Raw genomic sequence first — 24,337 nt, 5'->3', positions numbered from 1 at the left:
GCAGGGAAAAAGACAAAAAGGGAGGTAAAGTTAACTTTCACCTCAAAGGTTGACTCTGGATGTACCTACAGGAGAGGTAGGCATGAAGTAGTGAATGCTGAGCATTAATGTTAATGATGATGCCTCTTACCTGGACAGGGCTAGGTTCTTTTCAATGCGAGCTTTAAGATCTTCATTCTGCTGTTGCAGAACCTGCACTTTTTCCTCGAGGAACACGTTCTTTTGGGCCTGCTCAAAAGCAGAAAACAACCATACCGCAATCTATCATTATACAGACCACACTGACCTTTCTGTCTATTCAAAATAGTGCGAATTTGTGGAAAAGGCAGTGTAGAAGATGCTGGTTACGGTGGCTTATTTGAGCCTACCACTTTCTCCAGGTCAGAGATCTTCTTCTCCTGCTGGTGTATCTGCTGGTTCTTCATTTCCACGACCTCCTTCAAACTCTTGAGGTCTTGCTCGATGTGTTGATATGGCGCTAAAGCATCCTGCCAAAAAATAAGCGCATTTAAAAATAAATGAATGAAAGGGAGTGTTTGAATAAAAGGCACCCAGCGTCTCAGAAGTATGCCAAGTTTCTGTTTGCGCTCTTTGTATATATATGCAGGGTATTTACTCACCACTATCTGTTCATCTGTGCTCCTCCTCAAAGCCTCCTCAAAGCGTTTGGCCTTGTCCCTCAGACTCTGGTTTTGAAAGGTGAGCGTATCCACTTGATCCTGAGAAAATGCACACACAAAAATACAAGATTACACACTGTACCAGTACAGACGTCTATGTTTAAACCTAAAAAAAAGATCTTCTTTTCAGTATCATACCTGTAGAGAAAGTCTAAGCTTCTCAAAGTCCTCCTCTAGAAGGATCTTCTGTTGCTCGTGAGCTTTCCTTAAGTCTATGTGCAGATTTAGAAGGATGATAAAAGAAGAGAGCTGGTGTGACTCCCTGCAGTGCTTGCATCATATTGTGTTTTTTTTTTTTATTAAACAAACCCCACATTCATACCTCTCATAGTACGGGCGTGCTCTTCATGGAGTGTTGCCATGGTGATGTTGTGCATGTCTCTGAGTTCCTGAATGGCTGCCTGATGGCTGACTGTCATCTCTTCGATCTAACGCACAGCCACACACGTGTACACGTGCACGTTAAAGCCAGCTAATAACAGAAACAAACCAGTCACCTCCCACCGATGCCTTTCTCCTACCTGCTCCTGCTGTTGAGTCCTACACTCCTCCATCTCTGACCGATGCTCCGCCTTCAGGTGCTCCGCCTCTGCTGAGTGACACTTCCTGAGTCCTTCCTCCACAGCAGCCAGCTCTGCCTCCTGTTGCAGCTGCAGCTCCTGCAGCTCTCGCTCAAACGCCACCTCCAGCGCTGCCTTCTCTCTCTGGAGTCTCTCCCAGCGCACTGAGTTTGAGGCTGTGCATGAAGTACATCTAGTCATCTAGTTATGCGATGAGGACACTAGCAGCTATAGAAAGCTTAAAACCAACATTTCTATTTGGAAATCATTAATGCAAGTCGTTTTATGTTGAAATATAAAATGTAAAAATAAAAATATCTGCCTTTTACACTGATTACACCTTTACAATTCACTGTATGAACAGCCCAGGTGTGAATAATAGGTAGTTATAATGGTCTAGTGATTCTAACTAGAATACATTAACTGTGCTTTAGTTAATGTAACAGCCGTACATTACTTTAAGTGATTTGATTTTTACCCATTTCCTCTCTGATCTTTTGCATTTCCAAAGACAACTTCCTTTGATTTTCTTCTGCGGTTTCATTCTGAAAAACAAAAATGAACGTCATTGTTGACACAGTGCACAGCCCAAGTACAAATCAACTGGAATTCTTAAACTCAAATGACCTCAGACTGGCCTTGAATTTGGCCAAAGAGAATAATAAAAGTTTAAATAATGAACAGAAGGCCAATAGTCTATCTTTGAAATGATTTAATTATGGATTTACTGGCCTTTTAACTACAAAAAACTTGTTGACACTGGGTTTGTTTGGCATTTTAGCTGCAGTACTGACTGCTTTAGTGACATTTAAAAGATTTGACAGAAAAATAAGCATTGTAAGAACCTGTTAAATAATCTGAATTTAGTAAAGTAGAAAAAAGTCTAGCTCATGCCCTAAATTGAGTATTACTGCTTTGTACAATTCACTTACTAGGATGTTATTTGTGAGGCTACAGGTAAGGTTGATGGGTATATTAACAGATGCGTTTTTCATTCATTAACCAACGTAGTGGACAGCATGCTTTGATTTGAAATGTACCCAAAAATCCACACTGCCACAAACAGCTCTTAATCTTTACCTTAAATAGCAGTAAGGGATTTTTTTTTACTGCCAGAAAAAAAAATTCTGTTGCTAATCAGAAGCTTTCCAGATGTTATTGCACTGATTAAAGCCTCAAACCATATCAGAGCCCTGACTGTGGTTCACAGATGGCTGTAGACATTCACTTTACTTCTCTCATACATGATGACGATGATTCAAACCAAAAGTTTCAAATTTGCATTTTCTTGTTGGTGCAAAAATACTCTTTTATGTCAGATTATGTTGTCTTTAGTAATTTTGGTAGGCTCTGCTTGAGAAAAGGGAAACATATGTGCGTTTGTGACACATAACAAAGTGCCCAAAGACACAATTTCAAATAGTTTTTTTGCTAAGTTGTGTATTATGTTTAGACACCACACTAGTTTAGGTGTTTTTTTGTGTGTGAATGATTCATAGGTTAATGTTAAGTGTCTTAAACAAAAGGCCATTCATCAGAAAATGGTCGGGTTCACGTACAGGACTGAAAATGAGTGAAAAAGCAGCCAATGATGCCAAAGACCTTCAGAAACCCTACCTACCGCTTAACACCACTTTAAAAAAGTACAAGAAAGTCTGGCTTATACAGAACTGTTTACACAGTATTATATACAATGCTCTAGCTGTAGTTTTTGACTGATGCCAGCAGAGGGAGCTCAAATCCACTCAAAAGTCACACTTGTACTTTCCCTGTCTTGAATATCTGCAGTGTGGACCTGTGATTGCAGCACTCAGACAATGACCATAAAGAAGTCAGACAGTCCCCCGACAGTCTGGCACTGGTATTACTACCACAGCACCTCAGAGGTGAAATCATCCCATTAGACAGAGAACTGGATGAAACCAGATCAGTGACACACTGAACTCTGGTAGACCCTTTCCACAGTCACACTGTTCAAACTGTTTGTCATCCAGCATGTCATTGACCATGCTGTGAACACTTCATGCTGTTAAATACTGCATGTGCCCTTAAATTCACGCGTGTGCACTGTGTGCACGTGTGTCATACATATTAGGCTTGGTGTAAACACTAAGACTGCGGTATTATGTTGTAAATCTGCATGGGATGGCAGGTGAACCTTTAAGCCTTAATATGGTGATTACAGTAATACTGTGCACAGTATCATTCCAGTTCGCTACCTTGAGGCAATAATGCTGAGTGGTGACTATGAAAGCTTCTAGACCCAGCGAAGTCTTCTTCAGTTCATCTCTAAGAGCTTTCAGCTGCCTCTCCTGCTGTTCACAGCGTCCCTGCAGCCTCTGAACCTGAAAAGCGACACAGAATAATACCAGAATGAACAGCCCAAACAGTGCTGCAGAGTTTCTCAGTTACCCACCTCTTCTCTTTGCTTTTCTTTTTCTCTCTCCTCCGCTTGCCTCTGTTTCTCTTTCTGTTGAGCCTCCTCTTTCTCTCTCTGCAGGTTCTCCTGCTGTTCTTGCTGTAGCCTCAGGGGGGCCACGCGGCGAGGGGAACCAGAGGGAGCTGAGCCCCGGACTGCTGCTGCACGCAACAAAGACAATCAAATAAGGTTAGAATGAGCGTGTGTGTGTGTGTATGTGTGTGTGTGTGTGTGTTTTAAGGAAACTAACAAGACATTAGGGACTCACAAATGTATCAACTGAACATCAGCCAATTAAACATATATACCGAAGTTTATCTGTTCTGTCACATCAGTTTTAGTGTTGAATGACAGTGACAAAAAGGAGAGGCACTTTTAAAACAGTTCAGTAGTTTCCCAGCATAAAGAGGTAACAAACAGGAAGTAAATACATGAAACCAAAAAAATATCCTTAATGGAATCTGGCAATTTTAAACATCAAAATTCAACTGGTGAATCAGTGATCGCATTTTCAGGATAAATGGTAGTAATTTAATTAAATCTATTTTTTAATACAGTCTTCAGGTAGTTTCTCATAATGAACCATTTAAACTCATGATAAATGTGTAAACTTCTCTCATATAACGATTTAACACCACGATTATGCTAACGTGGGTGTTTTATTTACAACATGCATATGTAAAGAAACATTTGGGCACATCAAAGTAACGGTGTCTGAAGGGGCACAATCATTAAATCATAGCTGACACACAAGCAAGGCGATTAACCCTTGCGCCACCTTGTTACAGTGCGAGTGTGTGTATACCATAAAATTTACTCTATATTAGCAACAGACTCACAAACCAGCCTGTAGGTGGAAATGTGCTTGCACACAAAATAAAATCACAGCAGAACACCAAATCACCTGCCTCAACGTTATAATTCAGGCCTGCTGGAGCATGGGGAGTGGTCTCCATGGCAACACGAGGCTGGGCTTGGGGAGCAGGGTCCCAGGTAATGAGTGCAAAATTGTTTGGAGGGAGGTGGGGGTGCGGAGGGTAAAATACAAAAAAAAAGAAAGAAAAAAAGAGCAACGAACGGATAGAGCGGAATAGCTGCAGATGAACTGAATAACTGTCTTGGTGATTGATGTCTATAACCCGTTTAACCAAATATAACCAAAGGGCTTTGGGTAGAAATGTAACACATTAGTAGGAGTAGCTCTCTGAAAAAATGACAGAAATAAAGACCAAAAGGTAAAAAACTGCAGAGATGTTTTGATGTCATCTGTTAAAAAAATGCAAGCGTCAGCAATTGTTCCAGAGCTCCATCTATCTCAATGTCCTTTCTTTGCCTTGAAGCCTTATTAGGAATCCCTTTCCCTTATTTTCAGCAAATGCTCTCTGCCTCTTTTTCAGGCACATGTGCACAAGCATGCATGTGCACACACCTAGACATGTGCAGGTTCTAGTTGAAAGGTTAGAGAGAGGATACTGAATACTACAGTGGGGCAAAAAAGTATTTAGTCAGCCACCGATTGTGCAAGTTCCCCCACTTAAAATGATGACAGAGGTCAGTAATTTGCACCAGAGGTACACTTCAACTGTGAGAGACAGAATGTGAAAAAAAAATCCATGAATTCACATGGTAGGATTTGTAAAGAATTTATTCGGAAATCAGGGTGGAAAATAAGTATTTGGTCACCTCAAACAAGGAAAATCTCTGGCTCTCACAGACCTGTAACGTCTTCTGTAAGAAGCTTTTCTGTCCCCCACTCGTTACCTGTATGAATGGCACCTGTTTGAACTCATCATCTGTATAAAAGACACCTGTCCACAGCCTCAAACAGTCAGACTCCAAACTCCGCCATGGCCAAGACCAAAGAGCTTTCGAAGGACACCAGGAAAAGTATTGTAGACCTGCACCAGACTGGGAAGAGTGAATCTACAATAGGCAAGCAGCTTGGTGTGAAAAAATCAACTGTGGGAGCAATCATCAGAAAATGGAAGACATACAAGACCACTGATAATCTCCCTCGATCTGGGGCTCCACGCAAGATCTCATCCCGTGGGGTCAAAATGATCATGAGAACGGTGAGCAAAGATCCCAGAACCACACGGGGGGACCTGGTGAATGACCTGCAGAGAGCTGGGACCAAAGTAACAAAGGTCACCATCAGTAACACACTACAACGGCAGGGAATCAAATCCCGCAGTGCCAGACGTGTTCCGCTGCTGAAGCCAGTGCATGTCCAGGCCCGTCTGAAGTTTGCCAGAGAGCACATGGATGATACAGCAGAGGATTGGGAGAATGTCATGTGGTCAGATGAAACCAAAGTAGAACTTTTTGGTATAAACTCAACTCGTCGTGTTTGGAGGAAGAAGAATACTGAGTTGCATCCCAAGAACACCATACCTACTGTGAAGCATGGGGGTGGAAACATCATGCTATGGGGCTGTTTTTCTGCCAAGGGGACAGGACGACTGATCCGTGTTAAGGACAGAATGAATGGGGCCATGTATCGTGAGATTTTGAGCCAAAACCTCCTTCCATCAGTGAGAACTTTGAAGATGAAACGAGGCTGGGTCTTCCAACATGACAATGATCCAAAACACACCGCCCGGGCAACAAAGGAGTGGCTCCGTAAGAAGCATTTGAAAGTCCTGGAGTGGCCTAGCCAGTCTCCAGACCTCAACCCCATAGAAAATCTGTGGCGGGAGTTGAAAGTCCGTGTTGCTCGGCGACAGCCCCAAAACATCACTGCTCTCGAGAAGATCTGCATGGAGGAATGGGCCAAAATACCAGCTACTGTGTGTGCAAACCTGGTAAAGACCTATAGTAAACGTTTGACCTCTGTTATTGCCAACAAAGGTTATGTTACAAAGTATTGAGTTGTATTTTTGTTATTGACCAAATACTTATTTTCCACCCTGATTTACAAATAAATTCTTTACAAATCCTACCATGTGAATTCATGGATTTTTTTTTCACATTCTGTCTCTCACAGTTGAAGTGTACCTCTGGTGCAAATTACTGACCTCTGTCATCATTTTAGGTGGGGGAACTTGCACAATCGGTGGCTGACTAAATACTTTTTTGCCCCACTGTAAATGAGCCTATATGGATGAGTGTGAAGGCAGCATGCAGATGAGAGCGGAGAGGTGGATGGATGAGAAATAACGATGCAAGAAACAATGAGAAAAGGTAATGGCAAATCTTGCGGAGAGCATAGATGGAAGTGTTTGTCTGTGTGTTTTTAGGGTGTTCTTAAAGATATCAAGGCCGAGATATTCACGAGGTGAATATCAGTTTCACTTTCTCTCGCTAGCATCTTGCTGGGATCGTGTCCAGAGCAACTTCAAGGTGGAACAACAGTGTGCAAATTTCAGTAAACAAGAGCAAAATCAATGATGCTGGGAATTTGAAAGAAGAAAAATGCTTTCATTTTGGGACCGTGTAGGAGTAGACGAGGTCCGAGAAAGTAGCAGTAAAGACAAAGGTGAACAGCAGCACCAAAGTGAGAAAATAAGTGGCCTGAGGAGATGTGTTTGACTCTGCTAGGAAACATCTGGATTCTCTCCGCAATCCCAAAAGAAAATTACTCTGCTCTTTCCAGACCACATGGATGAAACCACAACATAGAAGAAATTGTTAAATATCACAAATCTCCACCTCAAACTGTTTAGAACCACATCTGGGTATTAGAAATATTTGGGGGGCGGGACACCCCAGAGCAGAGTGAGGTGGAGCTATACAATACGTGTCTTATTGATCAGGATGAATAGTGTACAATTAGTCAGCCACCGGGATTCTGGCACAGGCTTTTTTAATTACATACAATTTGACTTGCCATCGTAGGACAAGCACAGGTGTCTATATTACCATCAATAGTTTTCTGCCCCTGTGTGCGAGTCAAACTGTTCGATTTCTAGCACCTCTGTTTTGTATTGTAGACAAAGAAAACCACTATTCCATATATCTACACTTTGCATAATAACAAAGAGGAAAAACTTACCTGGAGACTGAGGTTTGGGAGGAACCACAGCCAGCCTTTTTGGAGAGGACGGGAGAGAACGTGTGACTTCTGAACTCCGCTGAAACTCCTTCCTGCTCACTGTCACGACACAAGGTGTTGATTAGGCTCCGAATATCACACAGTGACATTTGGCTAGTACAGCATGTCAGATATACACACATGAGTGTCAAATCGACTTTGCCTGCCTGCCTCAATCTTTTTTTATTGTACTTTTTTCCATTTCTTGGCTGATTTTCCTCCTCTCCTAACTTTTTTCCAATCTTTCCAGTTACCCCTTCTGCTTTCATCTCCAGCTACATCCCCCCTGCTGTGTAGTATAACTATGTCCCACAGGATTGCGGGTCAAAAAGAAGCTGAGCAGATGTGCTAAAAATCCTCCTTCGTCTATGTGACACTATTGCACTTTGTAGTCAAGACAGGAAACAATTAGGAACTCCCAATGATTTATTAATATTATTTCAACCCTCAAAAACATTCTCCTGCGTTTCACATTGAATCTTTTGCAGAATAGTGAATGTAAGAACAAGTGGCTGGATTTGAAACAAGTACACGGGAGCTCGAAATGTAGAAAATTGGGGCGAAAAATTCTAAGTGGAGGAGAAAAAAGAGGTGACGCAAATAAAGAAGTAGGAAGGAAGGAAGTTTCAAGAGGTTAGCAGGGAGACTGGTGTGAAGAAGGCAGGAGAGTGGGAGCGAGACCTTGAAAAGAAACTAATTAGACCTGTTACGGGAAAGAAGCCTCTGATCCTGAACAAATCCCCATATAACCCTGGAGGTTTCTTTTGCTCTGCAGCAACACTGTGTGTGCGGTGTTCAGTGTGCATGTTTTGGTAAAATCATGCAAATGTGGCTCTCAGAGGGAATCTTTATTGCCACACACTGTCACATCACATCACCGTACTGACTCGAACACACAGTGAGGCTTTGTAGAATCTGAATTTAAATCTGGATGGGCTACTTGAAAATAAAAGGTCAGCAGATGCTTGTGATGTGAAGCTGTTTAGGATAGCACAGCTACATTTCCCATTGCCTACACGGAACACCATGCTTGTATGAGCACCTTTTCCAAACAAGTAGAACATGTTCAGATGACGATACAGATATTTTTTACATGAAATAACCGTTGTTATTTTTTACAGGCTGAAGCAGAAATACACGTGCTCATGACATGTTACTTCAGTTTTTTTGCTGCTAAAAGTGTTTCTACAAGTTACTTAATCATGGGGGTGTATTTAGTTTTTCCACATACAGTTTCTGCATTTCTGTCAGGGTCCTGGGTCTGAGCGACCCAGGATCCCTGGGCAGTCATGGACTTGTGATATTATATGTATTTTTGGTGTTGCTGCCCCTCTTCTCCATGTTTGTAGATATGAGTGTGTGTGTGGGTGTGTGTATGGGTACAGGTGTGTCTGAACACTTGTTTACAGGCGCCTTCAGGCCTGGTGGGTGTGGCCCTGCTAGGGGACTGGCCACACCCAAGCCACACACCCGCTGCTGATCACGGCTCGTCGGGGGAGCTACTTAGGAGAGTCTTGGAGCTCCCACCGATGTGGGATCATTGAGTTAGACTCCCAAGTCAGTGTTACTCCAGGAAGTACTGATCGTGTTTGCCCGCGGGGGTCAGTGTCTAACGGCTGCTTCCATTGTTTTCCCTGCAGGAGGAGCATGGAGAGGAAGGACAGCACGCACAGGGTGTGCACAGTCACGACAGCGGGGCGCACGAACACGGACGCCACTGGAAGACACACGCGGGAGTCTTGGGGAGCACGGGGATTAATTGTGCATCAGTATTTACCGCACTGTAAATAAACGCACAGTCTACACACAGAGCTCCGCGCTTGGGTCCTCACTCCCTACATCCCCACGGTCTGCCAGCCAGACCGTGACAATTTCGGCTTGATTTTTGGTAAATAAATAATAAATAATGAAACACTGCATGTGTTGGTGCTCATCTGAGGTTCTATTTACCTCATTGTGGGACCTGATGCATAAAACCTTAGAATTCAAAGATGGTGTACCTTCTGTTTTATTGCCATGACTGTACATATGAGTCTGTACAACCCTATAGAGAGCCAAAAAAAGCCTTAATGCAACGCTAATATAAAAAAAGGGTATGAGTCAGGTTGCCAGGAACTTTCTACATCAATAATTCATAACACACTCTGTATCAGCTCAGGGCACACAGGGTGAAGGATATTTTCTCATCCCCACAACACCGTCTGCATCCCTGATAAGAACCTGTTGGCAACAATAGCGATGTCTGCATTGTTTTGTCTCAAATGTATTTCGCTTATGTCACAGAAGAGAACATGTAGCTCTGTGTCATCTATTCAAGCAGAAGCAGGACATTTTTATAACATCATATAAATGTGGCAGAGTGAAGTGCGATACTATGGAGCGCCTGGTGTTACTTCATGTATGATAATACAAATGCATTTGAAAAAGAATATTGCTGCTGTCAATTCCATCCTCTTATTCCTGGTGGCACTCGATTGGATATGCTGCATAGTGTGCCTCCTCTAATGTGGATTTCTCATGATATTTTTAATTATTTTAACATATGTGCACAATAGGTGCCTGTAAACCACATATGTGACGACAGCGTGAGACAATAGGACACAATCTGTTACTGGAAACATGCATCTCTCTCTTTTGCACACATCCATAGAGAACAAATGTGCATGTAAAATATATATTTCCTACATTTACTACACAGAGCTTATGGGTTTCGACTGATGTGTGGTAGTGCAGAAATGTTAGCTGTGCCAAATCACAGAAAAAACAAAAAAATGCTTTCAGTTTTATCAAACCAAGACTCTGTGCGCTGTTCCAGGAAAACTACTGACCTCCAGGGGAGCTTCTTGACTGGGGTGGCAGGTAGCGTCGGGGCAGTGCCGGAGTGGAGGGGGGCTGGAGGCTGTTGCTGCGACATTGTGCCCCTCTCTGGTGATCTGTTGACGCAGTGCCAGTTGTCACTCTATGAAGAGGAGGCTCCTCACTCACACTCAGACCTAGAATACAAAAAAAACAAAAACCAACTCATTACCTTCAGAGTTTTCTGCCCTATTTTCTGTATTTCACATCTCTTGCGATCACATATTATTCCTATAACTGGACAGGGTTATATTCTGACTGAATTTAGGGTCACTGGACCGGGAAATGGTTTCTAACCTCAGGGTCTCACTGCTGCTGCCCCCAATTTCTTGTCCGTTAACCTGGGACATACACTTGTCTTTCATATACCCACACAATCTCAAACACACACACATACAGGGATTTGTTTACACAGGGAAACATCGACAGGCATACAATACTTGGAACATGTATACTTGCAGTGATTACTGCTCTTCCTGACTCTTAATGGAGCTCTAATCTATTGAAAAACTGACAGATAGTTTACACACTCTCTCTCGCACGGCATAAATCCTGCTCATCTCCCCGTTCCTGATCAATAGTGACACAAGAGATTACCGGCATTTCTCAAGCTTCAAAATTTTTCCATCAAACAGGGATTAAGAATTGGTTTTAAAGCTGATCGAAAGAAGCTATGAAATTATCATTAAGCCATTTAGCACAACTTGTACCTCACTGTAACGCAAGTTGGTTGCTTAACAACACAGGAAAAAAATCCTGTTTGAATGTATCTATCAATACTTTCCTTTGACCAGCCGCAAGCCCATAGTGACTGCAAACTTACTTTGCTCTTTGATGCATGAATATTGTGCAAATATAAAAACAGCAATATTATATGTAATATTCCAGAAGCAGGAAACAACCTGGACAGGTCACCAGTCCATCACTGCAAACTCTCACATCCACCCCTACAGCCAATTTAGAGTCACCAGTTAACCTTACTAGCATGTCTTATTGTTCACTGATTTGTCAGCACACAGTTGACATATGTTGCATTCCCCAAGCTTCCATATTATCCCAGAGCTCCTCTGGGAGTTCATTACTAAGGCTGCTGACAGTCTGACAGCATTTCTTTCTCATTAACCAGCTGAAGATATGGTCAGTTTATCTCATTCAAATCTAATCTTGGAGAGAGGAGTGGACTACGTTCACAGAGCTCTGTGGCTCAACCTGTCAGCATCCTTTATATTAGAGGTTTAAAAGATGAAAACCTAGCCTAGAACATTTAAACTGAGTTGACATAGATCAGTTGGCTGGCTGATATAAACAGAGATGAGCTCATTCGTCAGAGGTCGAATATGGACAAATGAACTCCCGGAGCACAGAGAGGAAGAGAAAACGATGATGTGGGGAATACAAAACTGGGGAATGCTGTGAAAGAGAAGATGGCGACTATTTTGAGGGCTTAGAGAAGGAGAAAAGGGGGGATGCATTTCATTATCAAGCTGATATGCATCACTTATTGGCTAATTGCCAGCTGATGATGGATAACAGAGAAAGAAAGAGGGAAAAGGCTGGATGCATGGAATTAGGAGGAAGGCAACAAAAGGATATAAAAAGACCTACAAGGAGCAATAATTGGTGCTGCAATGGAGCCGGCAGCAAGCTTAGTATTTTACAGAGACGGATGAAAAATAGCAAAGAAATGAAAAAGGGACCATGAATAAGAGGAAACAGCTGGGAACAAAAGACAGCAGGCTTTTGTTCTCAGCGGGAGGCCATTTTATTGGATGGGTTTGTTCCTCATAGCTAAACCAAGACCAGCAGAACTGACCTGGCTTTTTGGTTTTCACTGGTATTCACTGGCAAAAACGACATTTTAATTTGAAAGTGAAATAGTCAAATGCTTCGTTCTCACTGCGACATGAACTCTTTTGGTGTTTTTCACATTCACATTTATAGCACGGAACTGATCAAGCCCATTCACGTTGAAAGTAACCCAGGGGGAATGCATCCAGGTGCAAACATGCATACGCAGGCGCTGATGTAGGAGCTTGCAGTGCAGCTTGCAGTGCTGACATGGCAAATCAATAGCCCCCCTTTTTTTCCTGAAAAACACCTACCACCCAACAAAAAGGCGAATGATGTATTATGTATTATATGAAAAGAAGAACCATGCGGTAACAGATTCTTTGAGATATTTGTAAGATAACTAATGAAGCAGGTAAAGGGGTTACATTGGTCCTGTTTTAAGTCAGGGCAGCACGGTGGTGGTTAGCACTGTTGCCTCACACCAAGAAGATCGTGACTTTGATTTCACCATATTTCCTTCATGTCCTTTCCTTCACCAGCTCTCTCCCAAAGACAAATAACCTAGTTGGGTTAGGTTAACTGCTGATTCTAAATTGTCATAGGTGTGAATGTGAGAGCATATTGTTGTCTGTCTCTCTGCGTTAGCCCTGCAACAGACTGGCGACCTGTCCAGGGTGTACTCTGCCGTTCATCGCATGTTAACTGGGATAGGCTCCTGCGACCCTGATAAGAACAAGTGGAAGAGTATAGATGTTTTAAGTTGTGGTTTGTGAGCATTTCTCGTTAATACCTACTGAGCTGGAGGTACTCGTGTCCTGTATACTGTATAAATAGATGAAGCAGCCTCACAGTGCGCAAATATTTCATTTAAAATCACTACACTCAAACTTGTACTTGAAGAACAAAAGAAGTACAAAAAGTATTCATGTTGACACAATGAACAGATATCATCGTTTCCCTGTTAATATTATTATGTTTAACTTTAAGTTAATGTTAATTAATGCGCTTTCTTTGCGTTTTAATCAATAAATCCATTCCTTTATTTTATCTCACTTTTTTTTGTTTAACAACAAAAGTACAAATACCTTAAGACAGAGATTACACCTTGCGCCTTAAAATGACTGAGTTTAAGTCATTAAAAGAAATAATAATTAAATAATATTTTTATTTTATTTTTAATAATAATTAGAAGAAATAATCAGAAAAACAAACAGCAAGAAATTAATTCACAAAGTTAAAAGTAACAGATCCAGGTTTGCTTGCACGCTGCTTTTGTAGTGTGATTTAAAACAAACTATAAGTGATGAGTAATGTAAGTCAGTGTGTAAACCTACTGAAAATTTTTTCCATTTATACACCAACTTTTAAGCCTAACCCTAATATTAACTTTTTAAACTTTTTTTTTAATTAGACCACATGTTCTCACAGACAGATGTCAGTTTCCTTTAACACTGTTCAGTGCGAAAGACAGCGTGTGTAATGAAGCTTGAAACTCATATTCATCAGAGGCCATAATTTGTTCTGCTTATTAATGGCTTCCTGCTGATTCCTTCCTTCAGCTGGTTTTAAAGGTGGAATAAATGAAATTCAGAACAACTGTCAAAAGAAAAAAAAATCTAGCCACATAAGGAAGGGAATTTGACTCCATCGACTCTATCCAGTATTTGTAGATGAACCAGTAAAAGAATATTTGGAAGAAAAGCTATCTAAATAAAATCACATTAATAATATTAAATATTAAAAACTGGTCAACAAACAGATTAACTTGAATACTGGGTTTCCAAAGCATGCTAACAGAGTAAGATGAATAAAACATAGAATAAGATACAGATTTGATATTCAATATTCAGGTTACATTAATCGTTTTAATTGAAAGTGCAACCTGGAATTGACAAAGGAGGTTGATTGGTTCAAAATTAGAAAGTGTGGCTTTAAATATGCTCCAAACTGAAATTTATCTCAAGCTACATTAACTTAAAACTTTAAGTTAAGATTGTCACCAAATGTCTTCTCATGGTAACTAAAAAACAGTTTGCAAACGCACGGAATTGTACATCCCACAATTCTCAGTTTTATATCAGGGAATAAAACGCTACAATCATGTGTGATGTTCTTGAAAGTCATGGTAAGGTTATATCTGAATATATAAATATCAAATTAATAACCCCACAGAGCAAAGGCATGGGTTGTAGACAGTCGAATTAAATGATAACACAGGAGCTGACGGCAGCAGCCTCGGGCCTCCTTTCCTCTCTTAGGACACAGATGCCAAGAGATTAAAAGTTCATTCCAGCTAAAAGGACAGCGTTTCTCCTCTCATGGTCAACAAGAGAGAGATGCTCCTCTATGATAAGGAGCACTGACTGAAAGCAGTCAAATGGTAATTTAAAGTTCAGTCTTAAGAAATGATCTCAGAGTTAGACTGGAGGAAAAGCATTTTCTCTTGATTAACCTCCTAAGACCCGAACTCTTCCAGAGGATGCATTTTTAATTTCTCTTTGACATTTGGGCATATTGGGGCCCGATGAATGTAAAAACAAAGAATTATCAAATGTTTTTTTTTTTTTACCTGCTTTTTGTTTCTAAGAAAAATGAGAGCCACAAATGAAGATATTTGTTAGAATTTTGATAGAACAGTGGCAGTATAATGTCCTCGTAAGTGGATATCAGGCCCTTGTAGAGCATAAGTGAGTATTTTGGTCTAAATAAAATGTGATGTCCACATATGTGGACGCAGGGTCCTAGAAGGTTAAATATAACACTGCTGTTAGGCTCTTGATCAGTCTTGAAGAAAGTAGATTTCTGAACATTCAAAGCAGGAGAGAATAAGCGAAAGATTTAGGATGGAGAGAGGAGGCAGTAGAAGGAGACCATCTGTTAACCACAGTCTGGGTTCAAAGTGACAGCCAGAATCATCCCTGCTGAAGTGTTCTTAAGCCGAGCCATTTGCTCTGCATTTCTTTCAGCTTCTGGTCACAAGCTTGGACAAAAACAGTCATTTCACTCACTGAGGCAACATCACGAGAAGTGAGCACAGGCAGTCAGCACTATTTCAGCAGTATTCAGACTCTGTCTCCAGGCACTAAGCCTTTTACAGAATAAGTTAATGAAAATGCATTTACCACCATGGTGCTGCTACACCCGCCTGTTAGTTATTGACACTTTTTGGGATAATATCAAGCTCCCTGTTTAGGTTTCTGAAAGAACAAAGCAAAAAAATAAATATTCATTTATTAATTTTACAAGCTTACATTTTTCAGCCATGAAATTACATATAACAAGTGTGACGACATTATTTATGTGTCTATAAAAGAGGTTGCCTTTGAGGCTGTGAAATAAAAAATATAATAAAAAGGCAAAAACTAGTAAATAAAAAACAGGAAAAGAAACGATACTGGCTGACAACATGAAACTTTCTAATAAAACTCAAACAAAACTTAACTTGTGTTAGCAGCTATTTTGTTATTCCAAAATCTTTTCAAAAATGTTTGACTTCCTGCAATTATCTCATTAAAAAAGATATTTCCTGGAGTTATTTGCTTCTTCTAAGAGATGCATCAGTGAAAAACTAAAATAGCAATAAGAGCTCCTCAGCGGGGAGAGAACGAAGGACAGGGGTGCTGCCTCTTGACTAATATGCATGCATCTTTGTCAGTCTAAAGCATATTTTAAGCTCATAAAGCTCGATTAACACAGAGCTGGTTGAAATAGAGTGGGAGCTTAGCAGTTAATAAACAGCCCCGTCGAGCCCATCCTCACCGCTAGAGCACTGCCGCTTCAATAAGCCTCTGCCATGTTAGTTTTTTCTCTCCTCTACCACAGAATGCCAGCCATATCTAATTGGCCCATCTAATGTTCTCCTCCACCAGCGTGTGTGTGTGTATGCTTATAAGTGTGTGCGCACATGCACCACAGAAACCATCTGTTCACAGTGAGCGAGCATGAGTCAGAGACTAGATCTGAGCCATGGCATCTGGGGTACGGCATTCACTCTCCTCTCTATGCAGATCTCCGCATGCCTCGCTTTCCGCTCCTTTTCCCCCCGTCTTCCTTCCTCTCTCCCCTTAGCTCATTTTGACTCATTGAATTTGCTTTCACCGCTGCATCTCCCTTCAGCTCTTCTTCTCCCCTCAGCTCCCTGCTCGCTCCAGCCCGCCCTTCGTTTGATTTCTTACAATATTTTATTATCGCAAGACAAGACAAATAGAGCTGATAATACACAGTTTGTTTTGGCGATTGAGTTTCTGTCATGGAGTCGGTGTTGCTCAAAGGCACAGGCTTAATCAACTGTCTTCTGCTGGAATCTTCTCTCAGCTATGAAACAGAGTCTGTCAATCACAGAGGAATTAACAGCACACACCCCTCTTTCATGTGCGGATGCAAGAGGGGTGTCTTCAGTGCAAAAGCACGCAGACATCCACACACACACACATGAAACATCTTGGGAGATGTCAGCCACTGGGCTAAAGCATGGATTGAATTAATGGCTAATCAATGCCATGTAGAGTAAGCTATGTGCCTCTAGATACTCTATTCTAGCCTCTAGACTAACTCATACATATTTCCATGTATACTTATATACAAACCGCTGATAAGAATCAATTATGGTCAAAGCAGTTTAGCCTAGTATTAGCTTAGTGTGTGAATGTTATGTGTTCCTATGCAGAAAAATGCCCTAATTCCAATTAGCTCTAATAGTATCAAATAATTGCAAATAATTTTCATTAATTTCCCCAGTTTCCTGATGCTGTATGACTCTTTTTTTCATCCCACTGTAATAATAAAGTTGAATGGCTTATAGTTGAACAAGCCATCAGCTATTTTTACTGAAGCTACTATCTACGCTAGTCCTGCACCGTACACACACACACACACACACACACACACACACACACACACACACACACACACACACACACACACACACAACCCACTGAGCTGGAGGATGAACTACAACAGTGGGAAGTATAAACTCCAGGGACATTCCTCTAACCCACTTTACTAGTGCCCTGCAATCTTTTCCCAAACGCGTTACTCCTTAATGATTTCTTCTATCAGTACCATCCAGAGCACTAACGGAGTCCGTTTTGCTCGTTGATCAATGGGGAATGCTTCTCTCTGCACAAGTAGGTACTAGGTTGCTGGAGCTCCCCTGACATCCTTGACAGAAGGATGTGAGAATGCATCTGTCAGTCTTTCTGTTCTTTGATCGAAGCTGGAGCGTGGTGAGATGGGGCAAAGATCCCAGAGCAGAGGAGGAAAATCAGGTATTGCAAATTTCTCTCTACAAATGAGTTTGTGCAGAAACACGGACCAGTCTCTCAGAAAGTGCCGTGAGCTATATAAAGATTTCTAAAGGCATTTTTTGGGGGGTAAAACTGACAATATTTAAAATTCAAATTGAGGAAAGGCTTCGGTTTAAATGAAACGTCAGTCTTCCTGTATTTTGACAGCTTTAATATATTATTGAAAAAACCCATGTTAGCTAAATCTCTGACTAATGTTTGATACAGTTGTGGTCAGATGTTTATATACACAAGTTTGAATTTATTATGGATTTTCTCTAAACCACACAGGGTCAAAAGTATACATACACTCACTTAAACCTTTTAATAAGCATGCCTACTAATGTCTCATTAGTAATCATGACTGACTGCATGGCTGACTTTGGCAGGACTCGTTGGATTGACCAAAGCACACAGAGTCATAGGACGATCTAATATTGAGAACTGTAGATTTACACAAGTTGGGAAGGTCTCTTGGAGTCATTTCTACGCAAATGCAGCTTCCAGCATCATCAGTTCAAACAACTGTGTTTAAGTACAAGTTATTTGCATGTATCACAACTTCGTCAAGGTCTGGAACAAGACACAAATTGTCACCCTGAGGTGAGAAGAAGTGCTTAGGATGTTTGGGAGCAACCCAGAAACTGACAAGGCTGAAGTCTGCAATGAACTGGGAAATGCTGCAACACCTACATTCCTTTACACAGTAAAGCAAGTTTTACATTGCCATGGACAACTGAACCCAACTGAAGTTTGTAGCTGCCCACATAAACAAACCAAATGCTGGAGAACGGTTTTATGGCCAGAGGAGACAAAGATTAAGCTATTTATTTACAAGAACTAGAAGGTATGTTTGAAGGACAAAAGTGAGGCATTCAAATCTAAGAACTGTCATGTGGATTAGAGAAACTCCTAAATACATTTATTGTTGTGGTTTTAAACTCATTATACATATAAATGTATGGCAACTCACCCTAATCTCTTTTTTTTTTTTTTCTTTTTTTTTCTTCTTCTTATCCCACAACTTAGACATTCACATTATTCACACTCTCATTACACATACATATAGGATCTTGGGGGTGGGCACAATCACGGAGTCCAAATTACCATCAGGGTGTACACCTCACCCCTGGCGTCGTTGCCCACCTCTCAATTTTAAATACACTTAGACATTGAGGGCTATCAGGAGGGACTATGCGCTTACCTGCTGCTCCTTGGCAGGTAGCTCCATGCCCTCCTGGGTTTTAATTGCACCTTAGAACACACATGCATCAACACTACAATGAGCGGGTGGAGGGAGGTTTGGAGTCTTCTCCCACCCCCATTCTCTGCGGCCTGCTGGAGCGGGAGGGCTAGGTGGAGTTGGCCGTCCGACTGTGGTCTGGAGTGTGGAGCCTTCCTGCTGCTGCGGAGTCGGGGCGGTCTGCCTCTCCCCACCGCAGGGAAAAGGGTAACACCACCTGGGTCTGGGTGCAGTTCCCCCCTCCAGGAGCAAGGGTACCTAGACCCGGTTTGTAGAGTACGCTTGGGGAGTGTGATCGTGTGTACAGCGTCTCTTTATGTCTGTCTCCACGTTGGTTGAGTGTGGAGTGAGTGCATATGAGAGCATGAGGGGGGGAATGGATGTTTGTATCTGTGTGTGCCTGTATTTCTGTGTCTATATGTCAGGCTGGGTATCAGACGCCACCTCTCTGGGGACACCTCAGGCCCTCCAAGGTTTGGAGGCCTATCTCCACCTACCACCACTCCCTCAGGCGTTGGTGGTTCTTTGTGTCTGGGGGTGGGCGTCCAGGTACACACCGGCTCACTCCTTGGCGGCCGCTTATCGGGGCCTGGAGCCTGGGGCTCGGTCACTCAGGCACAGCTGGCGGCCGGCGGAGCTCACGGGCGCGTCACTGCAACTCCCCCTGGCTTCTGCTCCGCGGCTGCTGAGTGAGCCCTCATCTGGGACTCTCCTCAGCTCTTACTGGAACAGTGGCGCGGCTGCCCCTCTGTTGGTCTTCCATGGTTTCTTGTGTTCTGGGGGCCTCTGGATGTCTGGAGTTTTGATCTCCTCCATACCTGCTTCACACCCTGGAGGACAGGGCTGTGGCCCCCCCACACTCCCTAGCAGATCATTACATGGAGAAACCTTTGGAATACAAGCGCGCTGATCCACACAGGTATGCACACGGGTGTTCACTGCTCGTAGACCCAAATTACACCTTTCTTGGCTGCTACTTCGAAGCACATCTGTCCTGCGTGCTGCACAACAACATTGAATATTTAGTATTTACTGCTGTTTACACTTAGCTAGATTAATGCGATGGTGTTGTGTTTAGTATGTTGCTTTGTTTTTTGTTTTTTTTTGTCTTTTTTTGCTTGTTTTCTATTCTTCTCTCAACAGGTGATCCAGGAGATTTTTTATTTTTTTTCTCCCCCCCTTTCTCACTGTCCCTCTCCCCTTCTGTTTTTCCTTTCCTTCCTCTTTCTTTCTCCCTTTCCTATCTCTCACTCATGTCTGTCCCGTCTGTAACATCTGAAAATAAAATATAATAAATAATAAAAACAAAGATCGACCAAATGGACCAATACGGCAATGCCACGATGATCCATTTGGCAAAGTAAATCCATTGGGTATCCTTGTTGGTCTTCAGACAACAATTCTGATGGCTAAAGAACCAAATGGGACAGGCGAAAAAAAAAAAAAAAAAAAAAAACTCACCCTAATCTCGCAAAGAGAAGAGCTAGTATGACTGTTAAACTTATCCCCCCAAGAAAGTAAAGTAAAGTAAGACAAAAAGACATCAGACAACCTTGTGCTTGAAGCTCATCAAGTGCTCACACAGCAGGAAAGAAAAAGGAGGATCTGCAGTCGGGGGTTCAAAAAGGGCCCAGAGTTCAAATACTTCACTGATAAAGGCCACAAGCACCACGCAGAGTCAAAAGTGGAAATAAATGTTTCTGCTCTCCCCTTCTGTCTCCTGCACTGCATGCCACGTACAAACACACCAACAGACACACACATAAAACTTAACATCAAAGGACCTTAATCTTCCTCCTCTCACGTCTATCATCCTCTATTCCATTTTAGCTTCACCTTACACTGCATCCGTTCAACAGCAGGAAGAGGAATATTCTGCTGCAGGCACTACTTTTAACAATTTCTAGTCTTCTCTGTTGTCCTGGCAGGTGCTGCTACACTTTCTGAGTATATTTGATGTATAAAGGTTTAACTGCCTAAGGAGTTTTGACCGACAGGTGATTGGCTACTGCACATTAATACCGAGAGCTTTTTAAATAGACAATGTGCCAGCAAGAAAGATCATGTCACATTGTGTTTGTTCTTCTCTGATTTAGTAGTACAAGTGTGTCATTACAGTATGTGAAGAGCTGCAGTGTGTCCTGATGTAATTAATGAATGTTTGCTCAGCAGAAATATCTTAAATCAAATTTCACTTATGTGCGACATTATTTGAAATATTTTATTTTAAGAAAAAAACTGTAGAAATGAAGGTTTTATATAAAATGAAGAATGTAAATTGATTACTTTTGGTCATTATCCTATTAGAGCACTTAATTATGAACAAATTTTACCATCTAGGTGTTGATTTGAGGTGAAGGATTTGGAGGTAGTCCTAATTCACTGTTCCATCCACTTTGTGCAATGCACCAGTGCCACGGCGAGAAAACAACCCATTATTTGTTCACTGTGGAAAGTGATGCTGATGAATCAGCAGTTTCCATGGTTGTTACTGAACATCCTAACCAGTTTTCTCCCATCTACGGGTGACAGTTTGGGTGTTCTCCCAGACCTTTGCCAAGTGGTGACATATCCACATAAGTTGTACTTGCAGTTGTTTAAATTGAGGATGCTGAGATGTATAGTTGCTTAGAAATAGCTCCAAAAGACAATAAATATTCATGAATAAAGGATTCTTAAAATCACTGATTTCAGCTTGACACACATACACGTGCCCCCACTCTTAGTCAGTAATAGTGCTATTTCCTTCATCAATACGTACAAAGTTTAAAACAATAAAAACATTTTTTTCTCCTGAAGCACATAGGCTTTTCAAAAAATAAAACCTCCCTATTTATGCAGCTTTGTTTAAAAAAAAAGAAGAAAAAGATAAACACATTCTGCTTTGGAAACCCAGAGGGATTCCTCTTTTCCCTGTTGCACTGCAGAGAGCCGTTCCCTCAGTACTGCACAGTTTGTGTTCACTTTTTAACCAATGGCAAAGAAAAGACAAGGATAAAAAAAAAGGATGAGCACAAGGGGAAATGAGGGAAAGGAGCGATGACATAACAGGGGGCCTGATGTGCGTGAGAGCGAGGCGCTTACGTCAACTGTAACTGGGAGAGGAAGAGCAAGCATTTCCTATGTAGGTCACATTAAATACACATGCAGCCATCACAAAATTCAGCCAACTATCTAACCAGTCTGCCAAGCAGCACTGGGATCACAACTGTAAATTCTTCCAGGCCCCTGCTACTGTGAAAATGAAAACTATTCACACAAGCATTGCTGTTATCTCTGCTAATGCTGACAGAATCTGCAGCACAGACCCAGTTACAGTAAGAGCCTGTAAAATTACTGGTAAGTCTGGGTAACGATGATGTGTGCTGTGTCGTTTTGACAAACCTCTAAGCGTAAGAATGGAAAGACCAACGTGGCCTGTGCACAAACCTATTGATGATAAAACACTAATGCGAATTGACAGCTACACACTCCACTGCTAGTGACTATAATCTGATTTTTCTTTGGTGTCCTCGTGTGTTATGGAAGATGTGCTTCTTGAATCTGTGTCTCTGCACACGATAATTACGTTGATATTGTGTGTGAAAATTCAGAGTGAAGGATAAATTGCAGGAGGGGTGGAACTCAAAGAGAAAGCAAACCCTAACATAATGCATGTGGGTGGGGGCTGTTTATGCAAACTATATTCATCAGGGAAAACACAGTGGAAGGCAACAAAAGCGCTTAAGTGCTTATCACTCTTAATGTATCATAATGTGGTGATAAAGTCGGCATTAAAGTTAACAGGCAGGCATTCGCGTGACGTGAACGTGGCATCATAGAAAAGCAGACGCGTGCATGGAAGGGCCTCTATCTGACGCGTGGTAATGGTGGTGTCAACAGATTTGAGCTGACTCACGGTGAGCTGTTCTGCAGGGGTCACTCTGTGTGCTGTCAGCAGAATGGGCCGAGGAGACAGAGGACACGCTGGAGCTCCGGACGAAGCCAAATGCCGCCAGGCGGCCCGCGGGCAGGCGGCTGGAGCTGAAACCTGGGGGGCGAAGACCCGACTGACTTGCTTTGGGAAGCAGAGACCTGCAGGCCGCTGCAGCCTGGGGCTGGGCTGCTGCTGTCGTAGTAGCGGGTGGGGTGGCAGCCTGGTCATCTGAGAATCAAGCATAAATCATGTTATCTCATGTGTATTACTGAGAATTCTAAAAAACGAATCAAGACATGCGCAATGAACTGAGAAAAAAAGAACTACTTCACTGCATTTCATCATATCTGGCTCTACTGCATTTATGCTCCTTTTATCTAAGTTGCAACAAATGAATCCTGATATACAGGGAAAGGGATTTTGTGTACAGATGTCTGTGTGTGTGCATGTATGTGTGTGTGTTAGTACTTATTGACTAAACTCATTAGGCAAAATATATACAAGAAGCTCAACAGTTGTGATGTTTATCCCCCTGTGAACCATTCATTATCCTGTGTTGACTAAGCTCTCAGTGGGCACCAGGAAGTTCATCATTCTATGACTATGACTGCTGCGCCAAGTAAATATAATAAGTATACACACAACAACCTGTGAACAGCTGTGTTTGGCTCTGCTGGTGATTGCAGACTGGGCTACTGGCCAGCGGTTTCTCAAATGTCAGCGCTATCATGGTATTCAATGTGACACTCACAGATTAGGTCATTGTTAATATATCTATCTAACCCATAACCTTACTGCCTTATTATCAGTAACCCTTCAAAGTTATCTCGAAGACTAAAAGCAGTCGTTTCCAAACTTGAAAGGTATGGAAGGTAAATTTTAAAAAAGAGAAACTATTGTTATTGAAGGACAAAAGGAAAATGTTTGGAATCAAGGAGAGAAATTGAGGTTAAAAAGGTAATCACAGCCTCATATAGGAAGCTATTGTCAGGGAACGATTGTGAGAAATCCTCTCTTTGCTGTAATCTATGGTTTCCAATGGCAATACAGATGAAATGTGAAGGCATGAACAACAAAGGCTACACACAAATATACACACAATGGGCAGTGGGCAAATCCCCAGGCCATGGATAAAAGCTCCATCTTGGCTGCACTAGCCTGCAGAACAAGGTCTAGATCCTGGGTGGAAGAGGAGCTTTATCCCCTGCTGGCTACAGAGATAAGGTAGGCAGCCCTCATTTCCTCTCCATTTGGCACAGCTGCATGTGCCAGTGCATGCTATGGGGGCAACCACATCGTGAGGACAAGAGAAAGAAAGAAAAACTTTGTGAAGGAGAAATAAAACTCTGTTGGAACAGAGAGGGGAAAACCCGGGAGAAAAATTAAAAAAGCTTCCAGTCTAGCTCCCTTCCAGCATCATCAATGCTGCTGCTCACACTTGTCATGTCCTCCCTCGATCCTTAGCGCCCGTCTGTGTGCCATGCGGTCTGTTCATTAGGTTGGAGCTTGCTCCTCTAGAGTGAGAAGGTCAGGATCATTCAAGATAAATGGTCT

General features: G+C 42.0%; 1 protein-coding gene across 2 annotated transcripts in view; it reads right to left on the bottom strand.

Annotated features, from left to right (window-relative positions):
• Positions 1 to 24,337, bottom strand: part of mtus2a (microtubule associated tumor suppressor candidate 2a) — a 53,899-nt gene that overhangs the window by 4,032 nt on the left and 25,530 nt on the right. For both annotated transcript variants that reach the window (XM_026181596.1, XM_026181597.1), the window contains exons 4-15: positions 22,766 to 23,011; positions 10,521 to 10,685; positions 7,654 to 7,752; positions 3,657 to 3,820; positions 3,460 to 3,585; positions 1,719 to 1,785; positions 1,202 to 1,416; positions 1,003 to 1,108; positions 819 to 892; positions 621 to 719; positions 369 to 488; positions 131 to 231 (exon numbers count right to left, since the gene is read on the bottom strand). In XM_026181596.1, the coding sequence (XP_026037381.1) occupies positions 131 to 231; positions 369 to 488; positions 621 to 719; positions 819 to 892; positions 1,003 to 1,108; positions 1,202 to 1,416; positions 1,719 to 1,785; positions 3,460 to 3,585; positions 3,657 to 3,820; positions 7,654 to 7,752; positions 10,521 to 10,685; positions 22,766 to 23,011 (1,582 nt within the window). The remainder of the gene's footprint in view (positions 1 to 130; positions 232 to 368; positions 489 to 620; positions 720 to 818; positions 893 to 1,002; positions 1,109 to 1,201; positions 1,417 to 1,718; positions 1,786 to 3,459; positions 3,586 to 3,656; positions 3,821 to 7,653; positions 7,753 to 10,520; positions 10,686 to 22,765; positions 23,012 to 24,337) is intronic.

The sequence above is a fragment of the Astatotilapia calliptera genome, chromosome 10 (genome assembly GCF_900246225.1).
Source record: "Astatotilapia calliptera chromosome 10, fAstCal1.2, whole genome shotgun sequence".
Taxonomy (NCBI): domain Eukaryota; kingdom Metazoa; phylum Chordata; class Actinopteri; order Cichliformes; family Cichlidae; genus Astatotilapia; species Astatotilapia calliptera.
This window is presented reverse-complemented; position numbering and strand designations above follow the sequence as displayed.